The sequence below is a fragment of the Mixophyes fleayi genome, chromosome 11, assembly GCF_038048845.1.
Source record: "Mixophyes fleayi isolate aMixFle1 chromosome 11, aMixFle1.hap1, whole genome shotgun sequence".
Lineage (NCBI taxonomy): Eukaryota > Metazoa > Chordata > Amphibia > Anura > Limnodynastidae > Mixophyes > Mixophyes fleayi.
The window spans coordinates 4,076,568-4,102,667 of NC_134412.1; the positions used below are offsets into that span (position 1 = coordinate 4,076,568).

Consider the following 26,100-nt stretch of genomic DNA (forward strand, 5'->3'; position numbering starts at 1 on the left):
ATCACTGCCAAGGAACAGCATAACAATCGCAGCTTACACTATTCATATAACAAGGTCACTGATTAACCAATATCTCTGATGCTCTCAAACTTCAGCTGCTCAAACATGGTAAGATTTTGATTGGTCACTCTGAGCAACCAAATCAGACGAAATTGAATTAAAGCAAGAACAGGATAGAAAGTCAGACTTTCTGGCCATGAATTAACTCTTAAATACTACGGAGCAGTGTGTCTGTTTCCATGGCAATTCCATCAGATCTGTACAATTTGGCTCTCATGTGCAATCTAATTGCTCACCAATCCAACTGCAATGAACCATTCCAATTGTATGGTGAAGTGTAGACAGCAGCAGAGAGAACTGGGATAACTCCATTGTCCTCAGGTGAGATTTTATGTTGAAGTTTATATAAAGTGTGGGAAGACATTACTGGATGGACACAAGCATTCTCTCTGTATATGGCCTGCAAAACACAGGGTCATAGCGGTGCTGAATGTGAAAATACACACGAGTGACTGGGACAATGATCTGACACACTATAGTTACAAGTGACTCATGTAATAATTGGAACAAAGGATAATAATGCTGCCCACTATCATAGAAACAATGCCATTAGCAATTTTGTAATTGTCATATAAATTCCCTGTGACAGTACAAGTCATTATAATATTTACATCTCAAACTATAATTAAATCAGGGTCTATGCTGGTACTTTACTGTCTTTACCTACAGCAAGTAAACGTGTCGCTCTCTCAATATGAAATAAAGCGATTGCTGATGCAGATTCCCCCCACCCTACATGTTATGAAGACAGTATTATATACATGCCATACTTCGTCGTAACAACAAATAAAAGTGCTGACAATTGAGAAGCCAGACAGATGTGTACTTGTGTAGACCAAATACTGATGTGACACATGGGGGAGGCTTTAACGCTCCACTTTCTGATTGCTCCAACTACAGCCAAGAAGGATGAGATCCTGAAAACATTTTGTACAGCAAAATAAACGCTGCTAAATTCCTGAAATAAATCCTTAGGAGAATTTTTTTAATAAAAATAAACACTTAATAATTGAAATGTGATAAAATTCACACCCTTCCTCCCACAGTAGATCCGGTCCTTGTTCTCTGCTAGTGTAAATTAAGGCCGGGTCAAATGCCAGTTTAACCTGTTGCCCCAGGTGCATTGTGAGGTGTAGCGAGAGCGATATGGTTTTGGGGGCCCTGAGAGACTGTATTCTGTTGGATTTTCATAACTTTATGCATGTTAGGATTGTGACTTAGATCTACCTGAAAGCAGCAGAGTCAAACTGAGTTCAATGAAGTGTTTTCTTGGTTGTTCGTCGCCTGATCTCAGTGGTCACTTTACCCACTGGCGCTGCTAATATCCAGCTCTCTGGGGTGTGAATATTTCTTCCTTCTGATTGCAAATAGCCAAAAGATTAGTAGCAGCAGCTGCTTGGAAGGGGAACAATAGAGAGACCTAGGAAGTAGAGAAATTGAAAAACGAGAAACTCCTAATCAGAGCGGCTCAAAGTTCAGCCACTCAGAATCCGAGGCTCAGCGTGACCTCGGACTCCGATGGGAAAGCTGTTTACTTAGATGAAAAAGCAGAACATTTAATGAAAGTCTTTAGAGACGTAAATAGTTGATACTAGTGGCTGCCCTCTCCGAACCTGACTTTTAACAAATACACAATGAAACAGACCTCGAGTCAGGTATAAAAACAATGTTGGCGTCATAGAGTGATTCGGCAGGCAGGTTCTAGACAGTAACAAGGGTTTCTCGGACCCGCAGCAGAGCTGCCATACCAGGAAAAAGTGAACAGAGTAAATTCTATTTGTAACTAGTCAAAATAAAACTAACATTAAAGACATTAGTACTGTATTTTAGAATACTGGCTTCTATATTACAGAATCTGCTGGCGCTATAAAAATAAATGTTGATGATGATGATTATACTGTATATTTTCAGAAGATGAAAGTACTGGAGTTTATAACAGATATCTCATATTTTTAGTCAAAGCTTTGCATTAGGCCTCATACCCAATGGTGTTGTTTTTATGCTTTTTATGCGGTTGATAAGCATTTTGTCGCAGTCACATGTTAAGAAACACTGCATGAATGCATAGTTCAAGCAGTGTTTATTTAACATATGGCTGCGAAAAAATAGGATGTTTACATCTTTTGCTAGCTAAACCCTATACAAACACTGGTTATCGGCAAATGGATTTGTTTATCATTATCATCAGCTATTTATATAGCGTCACTAATTCCACAGCGCTGTACAGAGAACTCACTCACATCAGTCTCTGCCCGGATGGAGCTTACAGTTTAATTTCCTTAACACACACACACACGTCAATAATAGCAGCCAATTAATTTACTAGTCTGTTTTTGGAATGTGAGGGGAAACCGGAGTACCTCAAGGAAACCCACACAGGCACGGGTAGAACTCACAAACTCCACACAGATAAGGTTTTTAATCAAACTCCTGACCCGAGTGCTGCGAGGCAGAAGTGCTACCCACTAAGCCACTGTGCTGCCCTTGTATATATGGATACAGCCACCCACACGACCAGCTGAATAATGTAACGAAAATCTCTGTGCTACATTCCATTTCTACATTCTACTTCTCATCATGACTGTGTACCAAAGTAGATGCCAAGCAATACTCCGACCGGAAGACAGGAGGAAAGGGGAGGGGCTATCTCTGTGACTGACACTCACACTTTACAATAAGTTTCCATTGAGATAGACTTTCAAGTCAATTGAAGAACCTAGAACAAACTGGAAATGGAACAGGATCCATCCAATGAAAATTGCAATGCAAAGCAACTGAAGATAGATGCATGTAAAAATGCAATTGGATATGGTCCCATTGCACAGATTGGGTTTTAAAATCATAAATCATTGCTGCTCCTACCTATGTGTAAAAATGAAAATGAGCTGACAGGGGTGAATAATGCACATATATGATGGCATTCCTGATGTACTGTGGCGTCGTAAGGCTTTTAAGTCAATCAAAATAACCAAGAACATGCAACACATTGGAAGAGGCAGAAGGCAGTATTGTTTAATACTTGTATAACCAAGTCCCTTGCGCCCTGCTTCTGCAAGTACCTAAACCAATGTGTTTAGGGAAAAGAAATATGAATATTTGCCATCCCCCTTGCTGTCATGAATTATAAGGAACATAAATAAGAATAAAGCCAACAAAAATGTAAATAAAACAGAAAACTTGTAACCAATGATGGGGAAGTCCAGTTATGACATCAGGCTGTGCTTAGCGGTGACATTTTTAGCTGCGCAAAACAAGTGCTGTATACAATCTTCCATACAGCATATAGACCCTGTGTAGGTTTGTACTGCAGGGGTGTGACTGCTACAGATATCCCTCCCCCCTGCCCTCATAAGCTCTCTCTTTTAGTCAGGTCTTTTTTTTGCATGCGCTGGACTGGTGCATGCTCAGAAAAGGTTCTGCTCTGCTTTTTGGGGTACCCGGGAGCCCACAGCAGTATTGCCCCTGTGTACATGTGTATTGCTTACTGCTGCACAGTGTCTGGACCATACAGAATCACTCTGCAGGGATCAGACATCACCCCATTAATGGTATACTTCAGATAAATACTAATAAACTCCCTACTCATCACTGAACCTGATCCACTCATTACATGTTCCCGTGATTACGGACATGTTACCACCTGCAAATATAGAGGCTGAGCAAATCACCCAAAGGTTGCAGCCCATAAAGTAAGAGTATGTAAGAACTGGGAAAAGAGGAGTCTAGATATATTTGGGCAAAACTGAAGCAAGACTGAGACACTGTATACAAAAGCTGATTTGTATATTTCACAGAATAACAACTTAAATTTTGTCCTTAACAGACTCTGTATGAAAACAAAATATTATTCTTATTCAGAGATCAACACCACAAGTATATACAAATAAATATCTGTTGGTTGTTACATTTCGTGGAAACATGACGATGATTTGAGGGGAGAAAATATATAATAAAGTGGTAATCTAAATGTTTTAATTCCTACATATAGACAAAGTGTTTATCCAACACAATTTGAAAAACTGATGTATTGCTACATAAGGATGGACTGCATTTACTAAATGTATTTATTTTATCTTTATCATTTTGAAAAGGGTTTAAAATGTGTTTTATGGTTAAACACAGAAAAGCCCCTACCCCCTGCAACACTCCCGTCAGTTTTTTCAATTCTTACAAATGAGAACATCACCTATTCAAGCGGATTGATGAACTCGACCAAAAAGTTTATTAAGAGAGAGAGAGCACAAAGGCTGTAAAAGACTCATGCAACTGCGGGCCAGTATATAAACTTGGTGCCATTGTCCTGTTAAGGCGGATGCATGAATACCCCTGAATGGCCTTCCTTAGAGTGACAAGATCAAGCTAGACAACAGCATGTTAAAAGGAGGGCTGTTTTCTTTCTCCAGCCAAAGATCTGTCCCTTCTCTGGGTCTGCATTAATGTGCATCTGCAGTGGGTGGAATAAATACTGCGGATTTGTGTCTCCAGACCCCTTCACCGCCGACACCCTCATTTCTTTTACACCATATGCCACAAATGAGAAAGATCTTTAGTAAACCAGCAATATCCAGAGGGACACACGTAATCTCACATGTCTGGCGGTTAGAGGGTCACCGGCGACCAGTCCTGTGATTTTCCAATCCTTGGTGACAGTTTTTAAAGGGTTAGGAGTTATCATATTTACATTTAAACACAAATGTGGACAGCTGTCCCGTGTTTCAGGAACACAGCAGAGTGTGTTACCACTATTTAGCTGAGGGTATTGTCACCTAACTGCAGAAGCAGAGAATAAAATATCCCAACAAGCAGCATCCAAATCACACACCATCCACTGGGCACTGCCATACATGACACAATGATGTGGTTATGGGAGCCTGTTATTATAAATGTCCGGTGTCCTGATAGGACCTGGTGTCACTAGGAAGATGTATTGTGGGCATTAGAATATATGTCCTGATTACACCCATTACATTTCGAGAAGGATCTTAAATGGACCCAGCACTCAATGTTTTATTTCATATCCTCCAGCTGATAATACAGCGTAACACACCCACTGGCATGCAGGCGTCTCCGGCCACCCAGCTCCTCGGCTAGCAGCATTTATTCTGCTACAGTTACACTGTGGTATTGTAGATTTCAGTGCTTTGATTTCAACCATAAAAAATATTTTTATTAATTGGGCATAAAGAAACGAGTGCAGAAACAAATCCCTCTAAGGGGTTTCAGGTCCTCTGTAAATGTGTCCACAAAGCCTTGAGGGGAACTTGCAGCAGTGCACTATATACCAGGTTAATGTCACCAAATCCCAGGTCCCCTGCACCTTGAACCAATTTATAGCCCCCAATAACATCTCTGCTTTGGTCTCTGCTTTTTCAATCAGTTTTTAATTTATTGACTTTCAAGCAAAGAACAACAATTGCAGGCAAAACAAAAGGCAACACATTTAACATCATATGCACTCAACTAAACTAAAGAAGGAATTGGACACCGACGTTTTCTCAAGAGAAAAGCACAGGGAGGAATACAAAGCCATAATACTCACCCCATCATGGGGCAGGATAAGCGAATGCAACATCTGGGGGTAAATGTATCAAGCTGAGAGTTTTCCGGCGCATTTGAAAAACCAATCAGATTTTAGCTATCATTTATTTAGTACATTCTACAAAACGATAGCTAGAATTTGGTTGCTATAGGCAACATCTCCACTTTTCAAACCCACCGGAAAACTCTCAGCTTAATACATCTACCCCCTGGTGTCTGGTACGCTGTTGGAACATCAATATGTGCACCATATGACAATATGAAGAATGATACGAGTCAGAGATGTAGACACTTGTGGACAGCTGGTACTTTGGTAGTTACGTTTTTTGTGTGAATCCTTCTGTGCCACATTTAGTATCACTGAGTAACATTTGTGTCTGACTGCAGGAAAGCAATGCTGTACCCTGGGCCACTTGAGTGTTCATCACTCCAAGGCTACAAGTTGCTCCTCTATAAAGAACATGTGGAACAGTAAACTGTGACTAATAATCAATACACAAGTAAATATACTGTGCAATCATGAGGGCAATTACTGAAATTCTATTATTTTCCATAAGCTATATCTGGTACATAAAATGAAGTAACAGTCATTGGAAGTCGTCGTCTGTCTTACGGGCTCATATTCCACATGGGAAATGATTAGTGATTATCAGATGGAATTCAGCTTGTAAGACTAATGGATGACACTCTGCTACATTGAAAGGGTTAATATGATGCCTTCACATCTATCAGTGTGATGTAAAGGCCAGATGCCCTGGTAGGAGTTAGCATAGAGGGGCGGGAGGTCAAGTGGTAATCAAAAAGGCAAAAAGAAAACAGAAAAAGGAGAGCCGCCCTCCTCCCCTGCTGAATAGAACAGTTGCTGTTTCACGGCTGAGTAAAGTATAACTCCCCTCCGGGGGCTCTCTCTGACTTGTGACCCCTGCAGCCACTACTTAGCACTTTCAAAGGATGCGGGAGCCCTAGAGAGGTGACCTGGGCAGAAACCGACTCCCAAACCTGCAGAATCAGAATCAAATAGGAGTGGGACAGGATAGGGCCTAACGTGAAAATAACAGAGGGAAGAATGATTTGAGGGTATCTGCGCTCTGTAGTTCCACACTAGAAGCACACTCCTGCTTTTAGTCTATACATCGATCTCTTGATTTACACCTAATGCGTGAATTATGTTCTAACGCAGGACGAGTTCAGTAAGGACGTGTTTGTGCAATTGCGAAAACAGAAGAATATAGTCGTCAAAGCCACATTACGCACGCGTGGTCAAGGGCAGCAATAGAAAACTGCTGCTTATAGGTACCTACTTTATTCACGTACTGGAGACAGGAGTTGTTTCTCATGTATAAAAGAGGTTTTTGAAAGTTGCCAATACATATTTTGGAAACAAAACAAAGTTAGGAACATGGATGTAATTGTATGTACCGTATGCCTGGTGTAGAAGAACATAAAGATTTGCATATGTCCACAGTTGTGGTGTTTTTAGCAAATGCAATTTTTGGCACAAATGTGCCCGGCTGGTTTCCTATGGGTAATTGCACCTTTTTCTAGTGCGCCAGTTTTCCCAAGTGTCCTATTGTTATTAGTAGTCTTACTAATATTATCCTAAAAAGCTGACAAGCTCTGTGATTTGTTCTAATGTAATTTTTGCCATCTGGGAGGGGATTTAAACTACAGTCACCATCTCATCATGTCACTGCTGATAGTTTCTGACGTTACTTTGTGAAAGTTTCAGCATTAGATGATAGCAGTTTATTTGGAAGTCAAGAAACTCTCTGAGCACATCTAATATATTTCCCATTCTTTCCTTTACTGTCTGACTACACCCCCCTCCCGTCTTGTTGATGGTTATCAAGACAGAGCCCTGTTTTTTCACTTACTACAAATCACTTGTAGATCACTTGACCTAACCAGACTTAATGAGGCCAGGTCTGTTCTCCAAGGTGCACGTGTCAAATAGAGGAAGCGGATCACATACCTCTACATATGTGTCTTTCTGCTGTTATATATACACTTGTCTTGTACAGCTGCATATCTGTCATTTCTAAATGAACTGCAGTTGACTTTGATGAAAGAACAAGTGGACACTGCCCTGGGAATAAACTGCATTTATTTAGGCTTGTAATGGCTGGAGGAAGCATCTCCTATACAATATATCGATTCTCCTGTCTGGAAGAGACTCACATGGAAATGGTTTAAATGTCCTCTGTCTGTAACTCTATTGTCAGTTCCCATGTATATGCTGGATATTATATTATGTAGTTAATATTGATAAATTTGAATGTATAGGATAAATGAAGAGTGTATTGATTATAATACTAACTATGATGGTGCATGGTATGAATATACTGCATATATCAATTATGGTTAAATAAGACAAATCTGTTATGATCTAATCTCACCAATCGCTAATGACAAAATACCTGATAAATGACACAACGCCTGATAAGACACAACACTTGATAAATGACACAACACCTGATAAATGACAAAATACCTGACAAGTACAAATCTTGGCAATTTTACAAACATGGGTAGAACATTTGGTCATCTAATACGAGGCCTGAATGAGAACTCAGAAGTTAATCAAAGTTGAGACTATGTACCTGACTATACACACTGATAGGGGAACCTCCAAGCACATGTTCAATATAAGAGGGGATAAGAATGTCAGCCTGGGGCAGTTATATTTATAGGCCACAGACTGACCAGTGTGTAACCTTTCAATTAACAAACATGTCCTGAACTTTCATTGTAAGATATAGATAATAGTGTGCTTTATTCCAGATTACGCTCTACAAAATACAAATTTCACTGTACTGTTACTTTAGTGTCAAATGCAAGGAAACAGTATAACATGTTAATAGGTTATACTTGTATGCTGAATAAATATTATTGGGTTATATAATATGGACACAGCCAGTGAATGACCTCAGGGACACCCCCCCTCTCCTCCCTAGATCTCAGGGAGTCCATAAGGGTCCTGGAAAAAAAAAAATAAAGAGTACAGGAGACCGTTATAAAAATTCTCCCACCCAGCCAAAAGGTGTTTCTATGTTATATTCACAAAAATAACCAGCAATGAAACATGGAACAGCCAGCACTCTCCTCCTTATCACCAAACACAATATCTGTTTCCACTCCATTTTAACATACGGTCAACGTGTAAATGTGTAAAAAAAAAAAAAAAAAAGAATGAATGGGGGGAAAAAAAAGCATAGAATGCATGTAAAAATCATATTAAAATGCTCTAAAAAGCAGTATTTTTTAACAAAACACATCATAAACAGATAGAAAAAATGTATTTGTATCATGCATTTTTTAATATTCCGCCAGGCTATAAGACATAGTTAAGATAATATCATCATACAGTTTCTAGATAAATTAGCTAAGTCTTTCTTACTATTGTGTGTAAACATTCTGGAATTTCACAGGTATACTGTATGTTTATACACTCTCTTGGTATGTTTCAATTTCATTGTTTTGTTTTAAAAAATACCCTAATAAAAATTACTTTAAAAAAAAAAAAAAAAGATAATATCATCATACAGTTATGCAATTAGTTTGTGCGAAAGACACTTCATCTTATTATCAATGTCGGTCATAAAGCAAAAAAAGAAAACATATTTTTATTTATTGATACAACGCTCTTTTTTGCATATTACTCAGAGAAATATTCTACTAAGTGTAGAGTGAAATACAAATGACTAAGCATAGAGTGAAATACAAATGACTTCTCATTACATACATTAAAACTTTAGCATCTACACATTAAAGTAGGAACTGGCAAACACTAAACATATTTGTCCCATTTTTTATGCATTTTTCATCCCGTTCTCAAGAGCAGCTGAAAAATAGGTAGACGTGAATGGACCTTAACGCAGTGGTAGACATAGTCTACCTGCAACTACACCCCAAAGACAGAAAAGGTTACCTCTTCGGCTGCAGCATATTGTAATTGCCTTATTTTGTATGTTAGAGTACAAGACCTTATAGCTGTATGTCTACAGATCATTACTATAGAGCAATTTATTAGAGGCTCCTCTGTAACTGATGAGAGGATTTCAGATCCTGTTACAATTCTGTATGCATTTGGCGCTGTCACGTGACACTGCTGGGTATAGTAGATCATAAAGCTTGTTTCTGTTTCAGAATATAGATTGTGTATTGACCTGGATTTGTGATGTGTGAAAGTATAGCTAATGAAACTGAAATTAGAAAGACATTGAACATGTTTTAAATGAAAAGCTGAATTTTACAAATAATGTAAACCACTTTTGGGTCGGTTTGTATTCTTAGAAGTGAAATACCAAGACTTTTGTCACCATTAAGCAATCATAGAACATTATTGATGGATATTCGTTATGAAAGCTGAATATAATATGCACGGATTCTGTGCAGCCAGTGGTACTGCAAAGCTGGGTTTTGTATAAACTAACATAATATTACCAGCATTCTAACTCCCTACAAACTGACAATTCTCAGACTCACTTTATTGTGCAGTGGAGATTTAGGTTATGTACACATGCATTTCTAATGCAGAAAAATAGATTTGAAAATAAAGATCACTGTACCAAATGAGGCTTACGTTGCACTACTTTTTTTTAATGCTTCTTGTTCCATTTCAGTGCCTCTGACGTGCCTCGACGCAGATGAAAACTTTCATTTCATATTCATCTTAATGGGAGCGCTTTGTAACAAGCGTTTGCATATTTTCTTCTACTTCCATTTGACTTGATCAAGATAACAGCTTCCTGTTTTGTCCCAGACACATGTTTAAAAACCGCATATTGAATGTGCTAGTAAACGCATATCAAACATACATGAATGCAAAGCAGGTAATATGCATTTTTACTTGCATTTTAACATGCAAAAACAAAACAAAACATTGCAAACACTAGTGTGTACATAGTCTAAGGCAGACAGTAGGCAACGCAATTTATCAGACTGCAAAAGCTATTACCCTAACGGAAACTACATACATTGAGTTCCATAGACAAATATACATTTATAGTAACCTTCTCCAGAAAAGGTCTCGGCAAGTTCCTTAGCAAGCCACATTTAATTAAGAGAGAATTCAGGCATGTCATTTAATTGTTTTGCCCGGCAGAATGTGGAGGTGGTGTAAATTTAATGGGCCACGGGAGGTAGGAAAAACCTTTACCACTGTCAAGAACATCAGCAGATGTTTGGAGGAAACAGATTGGGGATGAAGCCCTCGGAGATAGGAATAGTGGCCATTTGTTTGCAATTTATACATTGTACCTGATTCAGACCTTCCACTTTTATTTTCTCCCACAATTTACTGGAGTTGATCCAGTTCTCTCGCAGGCATAGAGCCTCTCTCCCCTTCCAATGTTCCCAACAAGCTCCAGTGTATAACCTGATTCTGGGACAGCAGCCAGCCGTCTGGAAGAAGTGGGGGGATCACTGGGCGAATAAACATGGGAGAAGCACCCCTGCCCTTTCCTCACCACTGCAAATCTTCAGGTTACCACTTATGGAAAATGAATCGCTTCTATTAAAACCAGGAATTTTCCATTGCAGATCTGCATTTTGCCCATAGCTCTTTCTATCAAAGGTCTTTTTTTTTGGGTTCTTTGCAAACTTGTGACATTGTCAAGGAAATCGGAATTCTAAACCGGAAATAATTGGGTCAGTCTGTGGGCTTTTATCAATAAATTATACATTGCTCAGTGTATGGGCGATGATCTGTAACTTGTTTTTACAACACATCTTCAGGTACTTATGTCAGGAAGCTTGAACATGAGTAATGTCTGACTCATTATAGTGGAGATTGTGCAATCCTAGAATGCCAGAAGCTGGTATCTCATTAGCCTTGGGCCCTTATTGTCCTCTGGTTGGTATCTCCATACACTTATTGTCCTCTTTTTAGTATCTCAATAGTATTGGCACCCTATTTGTTCTCTCTCTAGTCTTGGTACCCTTATTGTCCTCTCCTTGGTATCTCAGTAGTCTTGGTACGCTTATTGTCCTCTCCTTGGTATCTCAGTAGTCTTGGCACCCTTATTGTCCTCTCCTTGGTATCTCAGTAGTCTTGGCACCCTTATTGTCCTCTTCTGTATCTCTGTAGTCTTGGCACCCTTATTGTCCTCTCCTTGGTATCTCAGTAGTCTTGGTACACTTATTGTCCTCTCCTTGGTATCTCTGTAGTCTTGGCACCCTCACTGTCCTCTCCTTGGTATCTCAGTAGTCTTGGCACCCTTATTGTCCTCTTTTGTATCTCTGTAGTCTTGGCACCCTTATTGTCCTCTTTTGTATCTCTGTAGTCTTGGCACCCTTATTGTCCTCTTCTGTATCTCTGTAGCCTTGGCACCATTATTGTCCTCTCCTTGGTATCTCACCTTGGTATCTCAGTAGTCTTGGCACATTTGTTGCCCTCTACTTGGTATCTCAGTAGTCTTGTCACCCTTATTGTCCTCTCTTTTGTATCTGTGTAGTCTTGGCACTTTTGTTGCCCTCTCCTTGGTATCTCGGTACCCTTTATGTCCTCTCTTTGGTATCTTGGTAGTCTTGGCACTGTTTATTCCCTCTCCTTGGTATATCAATAGTCTTGCCACCCTGATTGTTCTCTCTTAGATCATAATGATGAGTACATCTCACACACCGAGCCAGGCTCCTTTTTATGTCTTGGCTAACTCTGAGGCTGGGAGAGTGCCTGGGAGTGTTAGCTTGACACAGTGTGTAACAGTAATTAAGAAATAAGCCTCTTGCCCAGTTTCACAGTAATCAATGTGCTAAGTAACTTCCATGGTCCAATGCCTCAAAAATCGCCATTAGCCTACGCCACTTATGGCCAGAAAATTTCTTATTTTCTGCTTTCCATCAGCCGCAGTCTGCAATCTTCACTTTGCTGTATTTATACATTTGCACTTAAACAATGACAATAAACACGTTCCCTGAGTGTTACAAATCAGAAATTTGTCCCATTTTCTCCACCACCTTCCAGTGCACGCCGACTGCTTGGTCTGAAGTCTCAGTGGCCAAAAATCTTCTGTAAGAGACAGCAGGACAGAAGGTGGATTCTATGTCTGATATTGTGTAGCTATGAAATTGTGTGCAATTATCACAAGTCACTTATTCGTTCTTTAAGAGACATGTAGCACGTTTCCCCACAGCTGTTTGTATTCTGTACCACAAACATTAACATTTTTTTGCCTGTAAAATATTGTGGCATCTGCAGACAACAAATGTGTCTACTGCCATTTTGGATTTTATTTATTAATGGGCAAATTTTCAGTAACCAAAAGCAGATAGTTAACATTTACTTTCATTGTCTAACTTGGACTGGATGAATGAAAGATTAGTAAATGATCTGGGTAAGTTATTTTTACAAGAGGAAGAGAGCAGCAGATTCAGGAGCTGGTTGATCGGATGGGATGATGCCCGAGTGAAACGCTTGCAGTCTGCAGCAGCGCTGGGACTAATACATGAGATGAGGAAGCATCTCTTCGATAAGAGTTCAGAGGAGCTTTTTGTGTGCTTAAATGTAAGGTAGGACAGGTCAGAGAATGGACAGAAATTACAGGTCTTGCTAATATTCCCCTGCTGGAGGCCGAGAAGACTTGGATAAAAAGTCTTAGGGCTCTGATCCCTGCCGTGTCCCAACTCATTTTAAGAATTCTTTCCTAAAACTGGAAGAGGAGGAGGAGGTAACGCCTGTATAGGGGGCAAAAGGTAGCATTATTATACCAGGCAGAGGTTCATTTCTCTATAGTAAACACAAGACCCCTGTAGTGGCAGTCACCTCAGGATATCTTTGTCCCTTCTGCCAGGACTTTTTTTTTTTTTTGCAAGGAAAATTTAAAGGAAAAAAAATAAAACCACAGTAATACACCAACATTGATATATTTCCCTATCAGGATAAAAAAACAGTACTAGTGAAAGCAAGCATAATAATGTTCTAACTGAATGACACATGGAACACTGGTGATGATGGTATTATTGACATATGTTGTGTCTGCATACATGACATATAAATCTAACATAACACGTAATACATATGAGTAACGAGAGAGAGAGCGAGAGCGAGAGCGAGAGATGGACATTATATGAAAACTCCCTGCAAGAGGTGTCTATTCATACACGTGGAATAAATAAATATGTACTTTATAGAAATTTACAATGGTCTTAGAATTTCAATCCCTATTCCCTAGGCAGTTTTCATAGTAAGAAAACTTTAATATAACAATTTATTTGTAAATGTATGATATATAAATGAGATAAAGAATGTAAAAATAAATGTTGCTGTATTAGACAATGCTGTTAGAAGGAAATATTATCTACTGATTAGTGACTTGGACGTGGGGCAGACTTTGACAAAAATATGGCTCTATGTATGGAGCAAGTTCTAAATATACAGCAAGACAGTGTAGTTTACCCTTCGCTAGAGGGTATCACAATATAAATGTTTGATCCAGGAGGCACTTTCTCTTACACCACCCATGAGCAATGGTCCTAATCTACATGAAGCATTTTCTGTAAGGTAGGTTATTAATTTGACTTGAAAAGGGAACTTTTGAGCTATTCTGCTCTGCCTGTCAGGATGGAAAACATTATATCACTACTATTTATAACACTATTCTTGAAAATGCATAAATTCTTTGCCTAACTTTACTAAGGCTTAGGATAGAGATTTAGAGGTGGGAATTATTTGCAAAAAAATGTCAAAATGGTTAATGCTTGCTCTTCAAGCCTTTCTGTGACCGAATCTAAAATCACAACTCTTTCTAGATGGTACAGGTGCCCTAGTTTGATAAATAAAAGATAAAAATAATAATAACATGTCTCCAAGCATTCCTGCAACATGCTGGAGGAGTAATTCATCTGTTGGGAATTTGTAAACATTTTTCCATTCAGAAAGTTATCTAAATAGCTCCTTATTGATACCAGCATTCCGATATCCATCTTTAAATAAATCCCTCCTAAAGCATTGAAGCGCTATCCCTGTAAGTGCAGACCTCCTAACCCTCCATCTAGGGTGGTTTAGTACATAAACATTGAGGACACGACGCCTGCAGTCTCAGACAGTTATTCAAGATTGACGGTCACCTGGTTTGATTGGCTGAAATTTAAAGATACTGATAATTATATTTCTTACTTAGAAAACCCTGAGACTCCTGCTTTATCCCGCCTCTTATCTTTGAACTTGATTTGGATATATGGTGGTGACTGTAGAGGATTGGATATGGGTATAACCTTATCAAATCATTTATAGTTTCACTTGGTGTTAGCCGCCCTAAGTATGGAGCTCTGAAATTTGCAGATTCTGGGTTCCACTTATCCCGCCCTCCCCATCATATGCAATTTGTTGTTTCTTAATCAGTCCCTCCATTTATATCTCCCATTACATGTCTATGTAATTTAATTATTAACATTGTTTCTTGTTAACAATGGTAAATAAAGATGATATATATTATATATATTTATATATACACACACACACACGTTGAGTGCACAAACCTTTTAAAAGTTAAAATTATTTATTTGAAGAGAATGTATTTTATATTTAAATACACTTAAATTAATTTGTATTTAGTTTGCTTTTAATTTTTTTCTTTGTACCATTTGTTTATAAAAGAATAGGCTGAATTGTTAAAAATATGCAATAATAATATAAAATAATAATTAAATAATAAAAATACATTTAGCAGTAAATAACCAAGTTTAAAAAAGTGTGTGCCTCTGCCCAGGATGTTAACCCTTGATCATAAAGTGTAACCTGAACATTTCCAGCATTGGTTTTTGTGTACACAGTGCACCCCCTATGGTTTGGAAGTGGCACATTAGTGTCTACACATCACAGCACTGAAAGGGTAAAAACACAACAACTGCAGCGTTTCTTAAAATGACGATTAGTCCAAGCGGCCCCCTCCCGCTCCCAGAGGTATTAATATGCAAAGTGTACCTTCCCTAGGAGAGGCGAGGCAGTGTTCACATGTCTGGCTTTATTGATATCACATTGGACTGTTCAGGGCTGTCACTCGGACATTCAGTGTGTAACGGACCCCTAGGGTGCAGCCTTTGCCGACTCTAAAAGATCGGCCACAAAAACTGCTGAGAGTTTCATGCAAGGTGAGACAATGAAAGACATCTCGCAGCGTTGGACATGTTACACAAAAGCCCCAGAGATGCCCAGCGTCCCCTAAGTTCCTGTCATCATCACCCACCCCCCCCCATTCTCTGACGAGTCTGTATCTCAAGCAGAATGGAAACATTTAATAATAATGTAAGAATACAGGCAGGAGTATAGCTAGATATTTGTGGGCCCGATAGCAAGATTATATGAGGGACCTGTGCATCATCCGAGGGTGAAAAGAAAACCATATAAGTATTCAGAATGGGGTTTTAACAGGAAAGGCAGCCTGTCTCAAGCTGCACCCCCAATGCTACTATGGTAGTTACATCCTGGAGTACAGGTATAACAGAAGATCTGTTATCCATCGGCGTGAAATCTCATCTATCTTCATGTAGGACGGTTACTAGACTGCAGAGTGAGAAAGGTGCACTACTTAAGTATAGGACAGGAAGTTCATGGTGATGTGTGTAGAATAACTATGCCTCAAATGTATAAGTTAGAAACCTTCCCAGTCATTTGAGGAATACCTTTCACCAACATATTTGAAAATGTAAAAATAAGTGGAATATTGTATTTAGTATTTTCCAATAGAATGATGTCCTGTTCCCGACCATAATGCACCATGAGAGAGAGTCCTGTAAGTCTGTACATCGAACACTGATCCTTGCAGGAAGGAATTGTGCAGATATGAATTAGCAGTTGTCTATACTGTGAGATTCAGGAAGACTGGACATGCACATGTGCATGTCTTCTGCTGTCTGTACTGAGAATGCAGCTAAAAATCTTCATAATAGCTTTTAAATAAGTTGAAGAATATTAAACATATTGTTAAAAAGTCAAGGTAGATCAGTAACACATTTTCTTACGTTTAGCAAATGAACAATTAAATGAAAGTGACACCAATTCGATTTTTATTAAAGTCCCATACACATTATGGTGCGGATTTACAGATAGGAGTAAAGCCAGATAATAGGTGCAAAATTTGCTCCTGAAAAAAAACAAAATAGCTACAAAAATACAAAATAAAAAATGCTCATCCTGAATTAAAGCTGTGAGACGGGCGCTGTAGCAGTACAAGTACAGCGAAGGATTCTGTGTGCACAGCATGTAGTACTTGCACCGCTTGCAGTGGATCATGGGTTTGCTTCTATTCACACGTCAGAACAGCTGTATGTAGAAGTCCTGCCAGCATCGTAATGCCACAATTTCAGCACTGATTAGACCCTATGTCAGCCACCCCACCGCCTTGAAGGCTTGGATGTCTGATAACATTTGGTAATAATATGACATTTTTAAACAAACTTATTACAACCATAGTGTGCCTAATTAATTATATAACTGCTTCCTCCACCTACATCTGTCCATAAACCAGAGCAAAGGTCCATGCACATCAGCCTGAATACAGACACAGGGATCCTGCACTGAAACTAGCTGGTACCAGGCTGCAGTTCTCACCTAAGCACTGATATTCCTGTTTTAGTACTGGTTATCACCTTACAGCCTGAAAGAGTATGACATCCAAACACCACCAAAATGAAGTGTAAAAGCAGGGAATGCCTTTGAGTTTGCACTTCAACCGTTGTTGCTCATTTAAATATCTTATGCACAGAAATGAAACCTTATTTTGTGATTGTTATGACAGTGTAATGTTTTACCAGTGTACATTCCATGTAATCAGTCCCATCTCCTAAGACAACTGACACAAGGAACATATTAGCTCTGTAAAATGAAAGAATAATCACAATATTCTCTCCTCGGGTGCAGTGAATATTCCACCACTTATCATTTAATAAAACCAAATAAAGAGCACACTGACAGTGGACGCAGGACAATACACAGCTGCATACATCCAGCATTATGATGCACGCAACAAAGGCTGAGAACTGTACTTGTTACGAGATGCCTTTTCATATGGGATCAAAATGTATTTAGGCTTTGCAGTCCTTTAAGATATGCCTGAATGAACCTTAATTTCTAGGGCTTTAGAATATAATATTAAAGAGCTGTACAAAAGTCCCACAATAACTAGCCTCAGTGAATAATCCCATCCTAAGAGATGACATTCTAATTGGACTTCTACAACTTAAGCTGCAAACACCATTATGAATCCTTGCTGATATCCACACACCTCATTAGATGATCACATCACAGTTTAGAATGGGCTTTTCTGTTTCAGAATGTCAGTTTCATAGATATCAGATGAAAATCCCCATTGAAATCAATATAAAGCCAGATTTCACTCCTGACTGGGGCTGGATTGTGGAGTGTGCAGAGAAGCAACGCTTATGCTCTGGTCTGAGATCTGCGACTTAGATGTTTCTTGTGTCACAGTTGGCTGGTTTAGCTTTGGTTAAAAAAAAGAAAAAAAGAAAAGAAATAAGCCTGGCCTCCGAAGCCCCCCCAAATATTGCTGTGCAGCTTCTTGGACTCCAGCTGAGCTGTAAATCACTTTTTCATTTTCCGAACTCTGCTCCCCAGTCTGTTTGGTATTCAAGGGCACTTCACCGACCCAGAGTGTCATTCTGCTTTGGCCGAATTACTTGATTAAAACGCATATAAACTATTACTGGCTTCATTTTCCTTCTATTGCTGCGCGCTATGGATTCTAAAGTACATTAAACTGTAATAAAGTGGGGGGAAGGGCGCAGAGTAATGCAGTGTACCTCACATTCTGAAGGAGGGTACGAGAGTTTCATGTATTTATTCAGCCCAGTGTCTCTGACTTCAGAGAAATCTTATTTATTAGCCACTGAGCTGCTGCAATATGTTCCCAGCTGTTTGTGAGTTTGGGGTCTTCGTGCCCTGGATCTTGATGTTCTGCACCATCGCCCCCCCCCCCCAACAAACCCCCACCAGACCTGTCATAACTGCAAGGAAAGAGCAGCTGGGAATCTTGATATTTGTGTTTCTGTTCTTACAAAGTGAAGTAGAGGTCAGAGGGAGATTAAGTGTGGCGTGTAGCTCTCTTTCTGCCATATAAATGATAACTATCCCTTGATCCATAACGTGGAAGTTTTTGCAAACTTTTGATTCCCCTGTAAACATTACAATTAGAAAACACACAAACACTAAATTTTTTAGTTCTTGCTGGAAATATGACGTTGTGTGCCTATTTATCTAACTAAATCAGAGTGGCCTTTGGATTTATCCATCACATTCCTGCGGACTCATACATTTTGATTAAAAACTATAAGGTCACATCCCCACTCATTCTGTTGCCTTCTCTGGTAAGAGGATTATGTGAAATTACTGAGCAGCAAATATATAGACAAGGTGGGCACATTTTCAGAGATTAACTGGATATGTGTACACTGCTCAGAGCTGGGGACATTAATATTTCTGAGCTGGAGGCTGTTAATTGCATCATTATGAAGTAATAGGGATGAAAGGCTTTAAGCAAGTACTCCAATATACTTAGTTCAAAAGTAATTTCGCCTAGAGATTTGCAGCTAGGCTCAAACTGACAGCCAGGGGGCGCTTGGCTTGACTATCAATGTTATCCCAACATGTAACGGTTTGTTTATTGCTTTTAAATATGGACTGTAATACTTGGTTCAGAATTTGGTATCCTAAGAGTTCTTAGCAAGATTTGACCAGGTTAATCCAGGTCCTGTTTTTTTGTGCGCATGACTTTTAAGTTCTGTGAGCATAATTTAGTCCCAGTTGTGAAGAGCTGCAGTGTATGCTGGTTCTATATAAATAAACGTTAATAACAATAATGATTTATTATGCAGACCTCTCCAGGGTGGAGAGAAGGTGTGCACAGCCATTTTTATGCTGCAACAGGACGTAATCATAGCTGCTGAAGAGCAGCTCTCGTCACATACTCTTAATAGGACACACTTTACATTTTCCAACTGCACTTTGGAGAAGGAGATTTCTAGATGCCCAATGGTAAATGAAGCTTTAAACACAGAAAGGTAGCAAACAACAATCCTGATACCCCTCAGTTGCAACGCTAAGAAAGCATAAGAGCCTCATTCTGACCACAGACGTTCAGCAATAAACCTCTCTATATTGTACAGCACCACGTACACCAGAAATAAAACCTATGGAAAACATCTGAAGTCTGTTGCAACCCTGCAATTGGCGTAAAACTTTCCCCATTACATTCAATAGCCACTAACATCTCTTTAAAAGGATCTAAATACATTCCCACCCCCTAACTCATACAAATGCCTGAAGAGCCAGTGTCTCACCCGCTGCTTTGTTTGTTCACCTTGTTCTACACTTTGATGAAAATGTAAACAAGGTTACCCTTCTTCCCAGTGGCTATATACAAGTAAGTGTGTTTATTGCAGGAGCCATCTTTTCTGAGAACGCTATTTACATGGTAACCGTTCTCATGTGTGACAGGTCCTGCAAGAAAGAATCTTATTTGCAGAGGAAAAGTGAGTGTCTGTTTTCACGTGTTGCTGTTGACAATTCAGGACATTCAGTACATAAGAGGATAAAAACACATAGGGTGGAATACAATTCTCTGAGATTAGTGGCCTTACATTACCGTGCGGTTCGGTTGCGCTCACTTATGGGTACTATGGTTACAGATTTTCCTGCGTACCTCTATTGGGTGTGAAGAAAAATGATATTTTGCTGTAGAGAGCCTTCATGACCCTTCCAGGCGCACATTGCAGAGAATTAAATCCCCCTATAGGCTGAAGGGTTGAAGAGGATGGTTCCTCTCTCTTGTACCCTTATTTGTGTATACAATAATTTAGTTTCATAGAACCCCACAGTATTGACAGGTGCATTTACAAAAAAAATGCGTATATCGATGGGAAGATTTAATATTTGTAATTTGCATATAGTATTGTTTGATGTAAGATGTAAGAGGGATTTATAAAGCTGACTTTCCTAGTAGCTGTCTGTTATAAACAGTCTGTGTTCTATGTCTGAGCCTCTGAGAGTTTCTATAAAATAACACATGATAAATGGGGGACATGTATAGAACCAACGGCAGAAATAAAGGATTAGAGATCCGAAACTTAAGCAACATTGATCCTGTATTAAATTTTTACCTGATTAGTGCCTTGTCCGTTTACTGACAGAATCTGTAAGCAGATGCAGGTGCTGTAACTGTAAATAAAAAAAATATATATAAAAAAAATCAAAGACCTATGGTTTACAAATGTAAAAATAGAATGGAAATTATGATACCAAACTGAAGAATTTGCTGTAGACAATGACTATTGATTTGCAGACAGTGGTAAGTTATTCGCTAAACATTGAATGTGTTATTATTCTGCCAGGGAACCGTCTAGATGATGGATCAGACGTGGAGTCAGAACCAGACCTCCCTTTGAAACGGAAACAGAGGCGCAGTCGTACAACCTTCACCGCGGAGCAGCTGGAGGAACTGGAGAAGGCATTTGAGAGAACGCATTATCCAGATATATACACGCGGGAGGAACTAGCGCAGAGGACCAAGCTTACCGAAGCCAGAGTTCAGGTACGCTTTGTAGCCATTGTGCTATAACTATACCTTCTGGTCCAGTGCCTCACTCACCTTACTTACTATTCTCAATGTGCTCAATACCTAACTGGGAGCAACAAGTGCAATGAAAGAAAAACAATACAATTGAAATAGGTTGGAGACAGAGACATATTAAAGAACTGAGCAGGTGCACTCAGATTCCAGCTCGGGTAATATGGTTTGAGGTGCTGACTTCACTTGTGGGAACAGTCTGACTATCACTGTATTTGACATCAGAACTTCAGCTCAGTTATGTATACAAAGTGCCAAAGGATGAAGGGTGTTAACAGATCTGTGGATATAATAGGGTCTCCGGAGACTCCAGAGGAGGGGGGTGAAACTGAGCAGAGGGGCACAGTAAAATGTAGTTATAAGCACTTATTCTCTGACAGCAGCACAGGGATTGGATTACAGACTCTGGGAGGGGGATGGGTACAGAAAAGACATAACTCTATACAGCCAGGACAATTATTATCAGTACAGCAATAACAGTATATTCACAAGCTATAAACCAAAACAGCTGCCAGACATGAGTAACATAAAAAAAGAATGTTGAAAAATTGTCCCAAGAACTGACTTTCTATTTAGAACAGCTGGCGTGTGAGATAATAGGATGATCTGATGTCACTGGTACTATATGGTCAAGACAATGCAATGCGTTCACCATCATCCTCGGTGGAAGCCCATGAAAGGGCAGAGGTGGAGGGGGTCAGTAAAATGAAAACAAGTTTAAAACCCTCAGCACCTACTCAGCTGAGATGTGGGCTCCTGGGAAGATTGCCTTCCATAGTTGTATTCCACATGAGCAAATTACCCTAGGGCCCTGGCAGCTTGTACAGTAAACCTGCCAGTGTTCCTACAGCAGCTGTTTGGCACATTCCTGTCCCATTCCTCACGCTAATATTCTGGCAGCTGAAGAGTGTTCCCACCGAGTCTCTGCCGACCACCCCACTGCAACGTTCCTGGATAAGGCATAGTCTCTGATAGACAGAGCAGAGAAAGAACAACTTTCACACCTGACTACGGCAGTCACAGAAATATTCACTGGTTGTTGGCGCAGCAATCCCTACTCATTCAGCACTGAAACAGATTGGGCTGAGTGTAATTTGGTAGTTTTCTAAAGTACATTGGAACGAAGGACCCAATGAATGGCTCCCTGAGTTGCGAGCAGAGTTAAATTTACCATAATAACGGTAATACATTTAACGATGCGCTAATTTGGGGGGGAATTTAATTCCCCCCTTGATGTCTCTCACATGCCCTTGCTTCTCAGTCTACATCCTTACCAAAATTAGATGTTCCCCATATCATGTGTATTGCAAAGGCATTTTGCCTCCAACAGTCTTATACAAGTGTTATCTCTTTCCTATTTAGGTCTGGTTCAGTAATCGAAGGGCTCGGTGGCGCAAACAGGCAGGAGCCAATCAGCTGGCAGCATTTAACCACTTATTGCCAGGAGGGTTCCCACCCACAGGAATGCCGGCATTACCTCCATATCAGCTGGCTGAGACATCGTACCCAGGAGCCAGCCTCTCTCAAGGTCAGGATGCTTGTCCTTTGTCTCTTGTGCACAGGCCCAGCCATATGTCCTCCATATTGTTATGATGTAAGAAATGGGAAGCACAGCCATCGGTTTTTATTAATTTTAGGCCAAATGATTTTATTTCTGATGAATACCATCATAGTGTGTCATTGCCTTATCTTCATTTATATTTTGTCACGCCTGATGCATCTGTATGTATCTACTTGTTATACTGGCACCACCCACTGAAAGCAATACACATCCATTGAGAAGGACAGACTTTTATAAATAGCGTATTATAAGACATTTTCCATTGTGTTACATGTTCGGCTGTATTTTGACATCTGGCTGTTTTTACAGATGTCGGGAGTACAGTCCACAGACCCCAGCCTCTTCCCCCTTCTTCCATGCACCAAGGAGGTCTATCAGCTGCAACTGCAGATCCTGGAGCTGCCTATGGGGCCAGACATAGCTTCTCAACTTATTCTGACAGTTTCATGAACCATGGAGGACCATCCAATCACATGAACCCGGTCAGTAATGGCCTGTCCCCACAGGTAAGCAGAGCTGCCTGTAATGCCCATTAGCTTTACAAGTCATGTTCTCTCTGGACTGTGCCAGATTCAAATGACTTATTCATTCCATGTTTTAAATTGTCCAACAAAATCAATGTATGGAGACCAATGTTGATACTATCTGATCTATAATATTAAAAGCAATAATCTTGCAGATCCACTCGCAAAATCATAGTTTTATGCATTTATGTGATGGCGTAATCACTAAGGGGTAGATTTATCAAACCTTCTAAAAAAGTAAAAGTTAAGGTGTTACCAATAGCAACCAATTGGAATCCAGTTATCATTTATCTAGTACAGTCTAGAGAGCGAAAGCTAGAATCTGATTGGTTGCTATGGGCAGCACCTCTACTTTTTAGAATCTTTGATACATCTACACCTTTGACATAGTTACTTGGGTTATATTGTACATGTACACAGACTAAAGTGCAGAATGGTTTGTACCATTTATATTGAGATATGGGGGCTGATGAAGAATGGAATGTACGCCAGTTTGAATAACGTATATTGCCTGAAATCGCTCTGTGTATGCTCAGAAAGACTTGTGCAGTTCTGCACCTAGAGACTGAGGAGGGAAGGAGCATTAGGCAGAGTACAGAAAGGCGTAATATACAAAAACATATTTCGCACCTGCTACAGGGCAGGTACTAATGCAAAACAACTCTGCATCAGCCCCATTGAGGAATGCAAGGAGCACAGCATGCTCAACACTGCATGGATGGAACGATTCTCAATAGGAAGCCTGACATGATCTGCTCTGTATGAATGAACAAGGAGAGGAAGATGCTGTTTTATTGTGCTACAGTAATTTTGCAGACATTTTAGAATGCTCAGTTTAGAAGAAGCAGCTGTCCTGAGGTAATGTTTGCAGCAGGATAATGCTGAACAGTTCTTAATGTCAAATGTTTTGCACTACTGGGTCTATGAAACAGTGTATGTGATATTGTATATTTGGAAAATACTTAACTGCACATGGTGGAAGATGATGAGCAGTGCAAGTGACAAGCACATACTGAAGAACACTGTGGCAGTTGGAGACATCCTCAACACTTTGGGAAAGTGGAAAATGTTGAGCAGGGAGTCAGGAAGATATTGGGACACAGGGAGGTGGGAGAGGTGGTGCAATGAGTAGATGAAGAACATTGTTAGGAGGTCAGAACATTTTAGGCACAAAGGTGAAGCTTGAAGGACGTTGGGGGCTGTGGGGAGTGCAAGATGTTGAGCACTATAGGGAGTTTGTGTTTCTATTGGGAGGTGTGGGAGATGTTGAAAATAGTATTCAATTGCGGAAATGTGCGGGCTGCAGGGATCAGGGGCGGACCCAGACATTTGTCCTACCCCGGGCGATTTTAGGGGGGGGGGGGATTTAGGCCCCGCCCCCTTTCTGTGTTCTAAGGCTGCCGGCGGCTGCACAGTATGTGCAGGTCCGTTCAGCAGTGAAAGTGTGCTGTCCCGCTGCTCTGATTGTGTTTAAAACACAATCAGAGCAGCCGGGCAGCATACTGTCCCTGCTGAACGGACCTGCACAGTGTGCAGCTGTCGGCAGCAAGCCCCTGCTAGGGGGGCGATCGGGCGCCCCCCCCCCTGGATCCGCCACTGGCAGGGATTGAGCACTGTAGGGAACTGAGGACATGTTGGGGAATGCGGGTAGTTAGAGATGGTCAGCATTGTAGGGATTTCAGGACATGTTGGGGACTGCGGGTTGTGGGAAATGTTTAGCACTGTGAGGAGTTGGGGATATATTGGGGACTGCGGGTTGTGGGAGGTGTTTAGCACTGTGAGGAGTTGGGGATATATTGGGGACTGCGGGTTGTGGGAGATGTTTAGCACTGTGATGAGTTGGGGATATATTGGGGACTGCGGGTTGTGGGAGGTGTTTAGCACTGTGAGGAGTTGGGGATATATTGGGGACTGTGGGTTGTGGGAGATGTTTAGCACTGTGAGGAGTTGGGGATATATTGGGGACTGTGGGTTGTGGGAGATGTTTAGCACTGTGAGGAGTTGGGGATATATTGGGGACTGCGGGTTGTGGGAGGTGTTTAGCACTGTGAGGAGTTGGGGATATATTGGGGACTGTGGGTTGTGGGAGATGTTTAGCACTGTGAGGAGTTGGGGATATATTGGGGACTGTGGGTTGTGGGAGATGTTTAGCACTGTGAGGAGTTGGGGATATATTGGGGACTGCGGGTTGGGGGAGGTGTTTAGCACTGTGAGGAGTTGGGGATATATTGGGGACTGTGGGTTGTGGGAGGTGTTTAGCACTGTGAGGAGTTGGGGATATATTGGGGACTGCGGGTTGGGGGGAAATGTTTAGCACTGTGAGGAGTTGGGGATATATTGGGGACTGTGGGTTGTGGGAGGTGTTTAGCACTGTGAGGAGTTGGGGATATATTGGGGACTGTGGGTTGTGGGAGGTGTTTAGCACTGTGAGGAGTTGGGGATATATTGGGGACTGTGGGTTGTGGGAGATGTTTAGCACTGTGAGGAGTTGGGGATATATTGGGGACTGTGGGTTGTGGGAGATGTTTAGCACTGTGAGGAGTTGGGGATATATTGGGGACTGCGGGTTGGGGGAGGTGTTTAGCACTGTGAGGAGTTGGGGATATATTGGGGACTGTGGGTTGTGGGAGGTGTTTAGCACTGTGAGGAGTTGGGGATATATTGGGGACTGCGGGTTGGGGGGAAATGTTTAGCACTGTGAGGAGTTGGGGATATATTGGGGACTGTGGGTTGTGGGAGGTGTTTAGCACTGTGAGGAGTTGGGGATATATTGGGGACTGTGGGTTGTGGGAGGTGTTTAGCACTGTGAGGAGTTGGGGATATATTGGGGACTGCGGGT

The 26,100-nt window shown here is 40.6% G+C and overlaps 1 protein-coding gene across 4 annotated transcripts in view; it reads left to right on the plus strand.

The window, feature by feature from the left end:
- The window catches only part of PAX7 (paired box 7), a 77,068-nt gene that overhangs the window by 26,480 nt on the left and 24,488 nt on the right, over positions 1 to 26,100 (plus strand). For 3 of the 4 annotated variants that reach the window (XM_075190708.1, XM_075190707.1, XM_075190709.1), the window contains exons 5-7: positions 20,941 to 21,140; positions 22,539 to 22,704; positions 23,047 to 23,243. In XM_075190708.1, coding sequence (XP_075046809.1) covers positions 20,941 to 21,140; positions 22,539 to 22,704; positions 23,047 to 23,243 — 563 coding nt within the window. The remainder of the gene's footprint in view (positions 1 to 20,940; positions 21,141 to 22,538; positions 22,705 to 23,046; positions 23,244 to 26,100) is intronic. The other variant, XM_075190710.1, reaches the window with a different exon arrangement.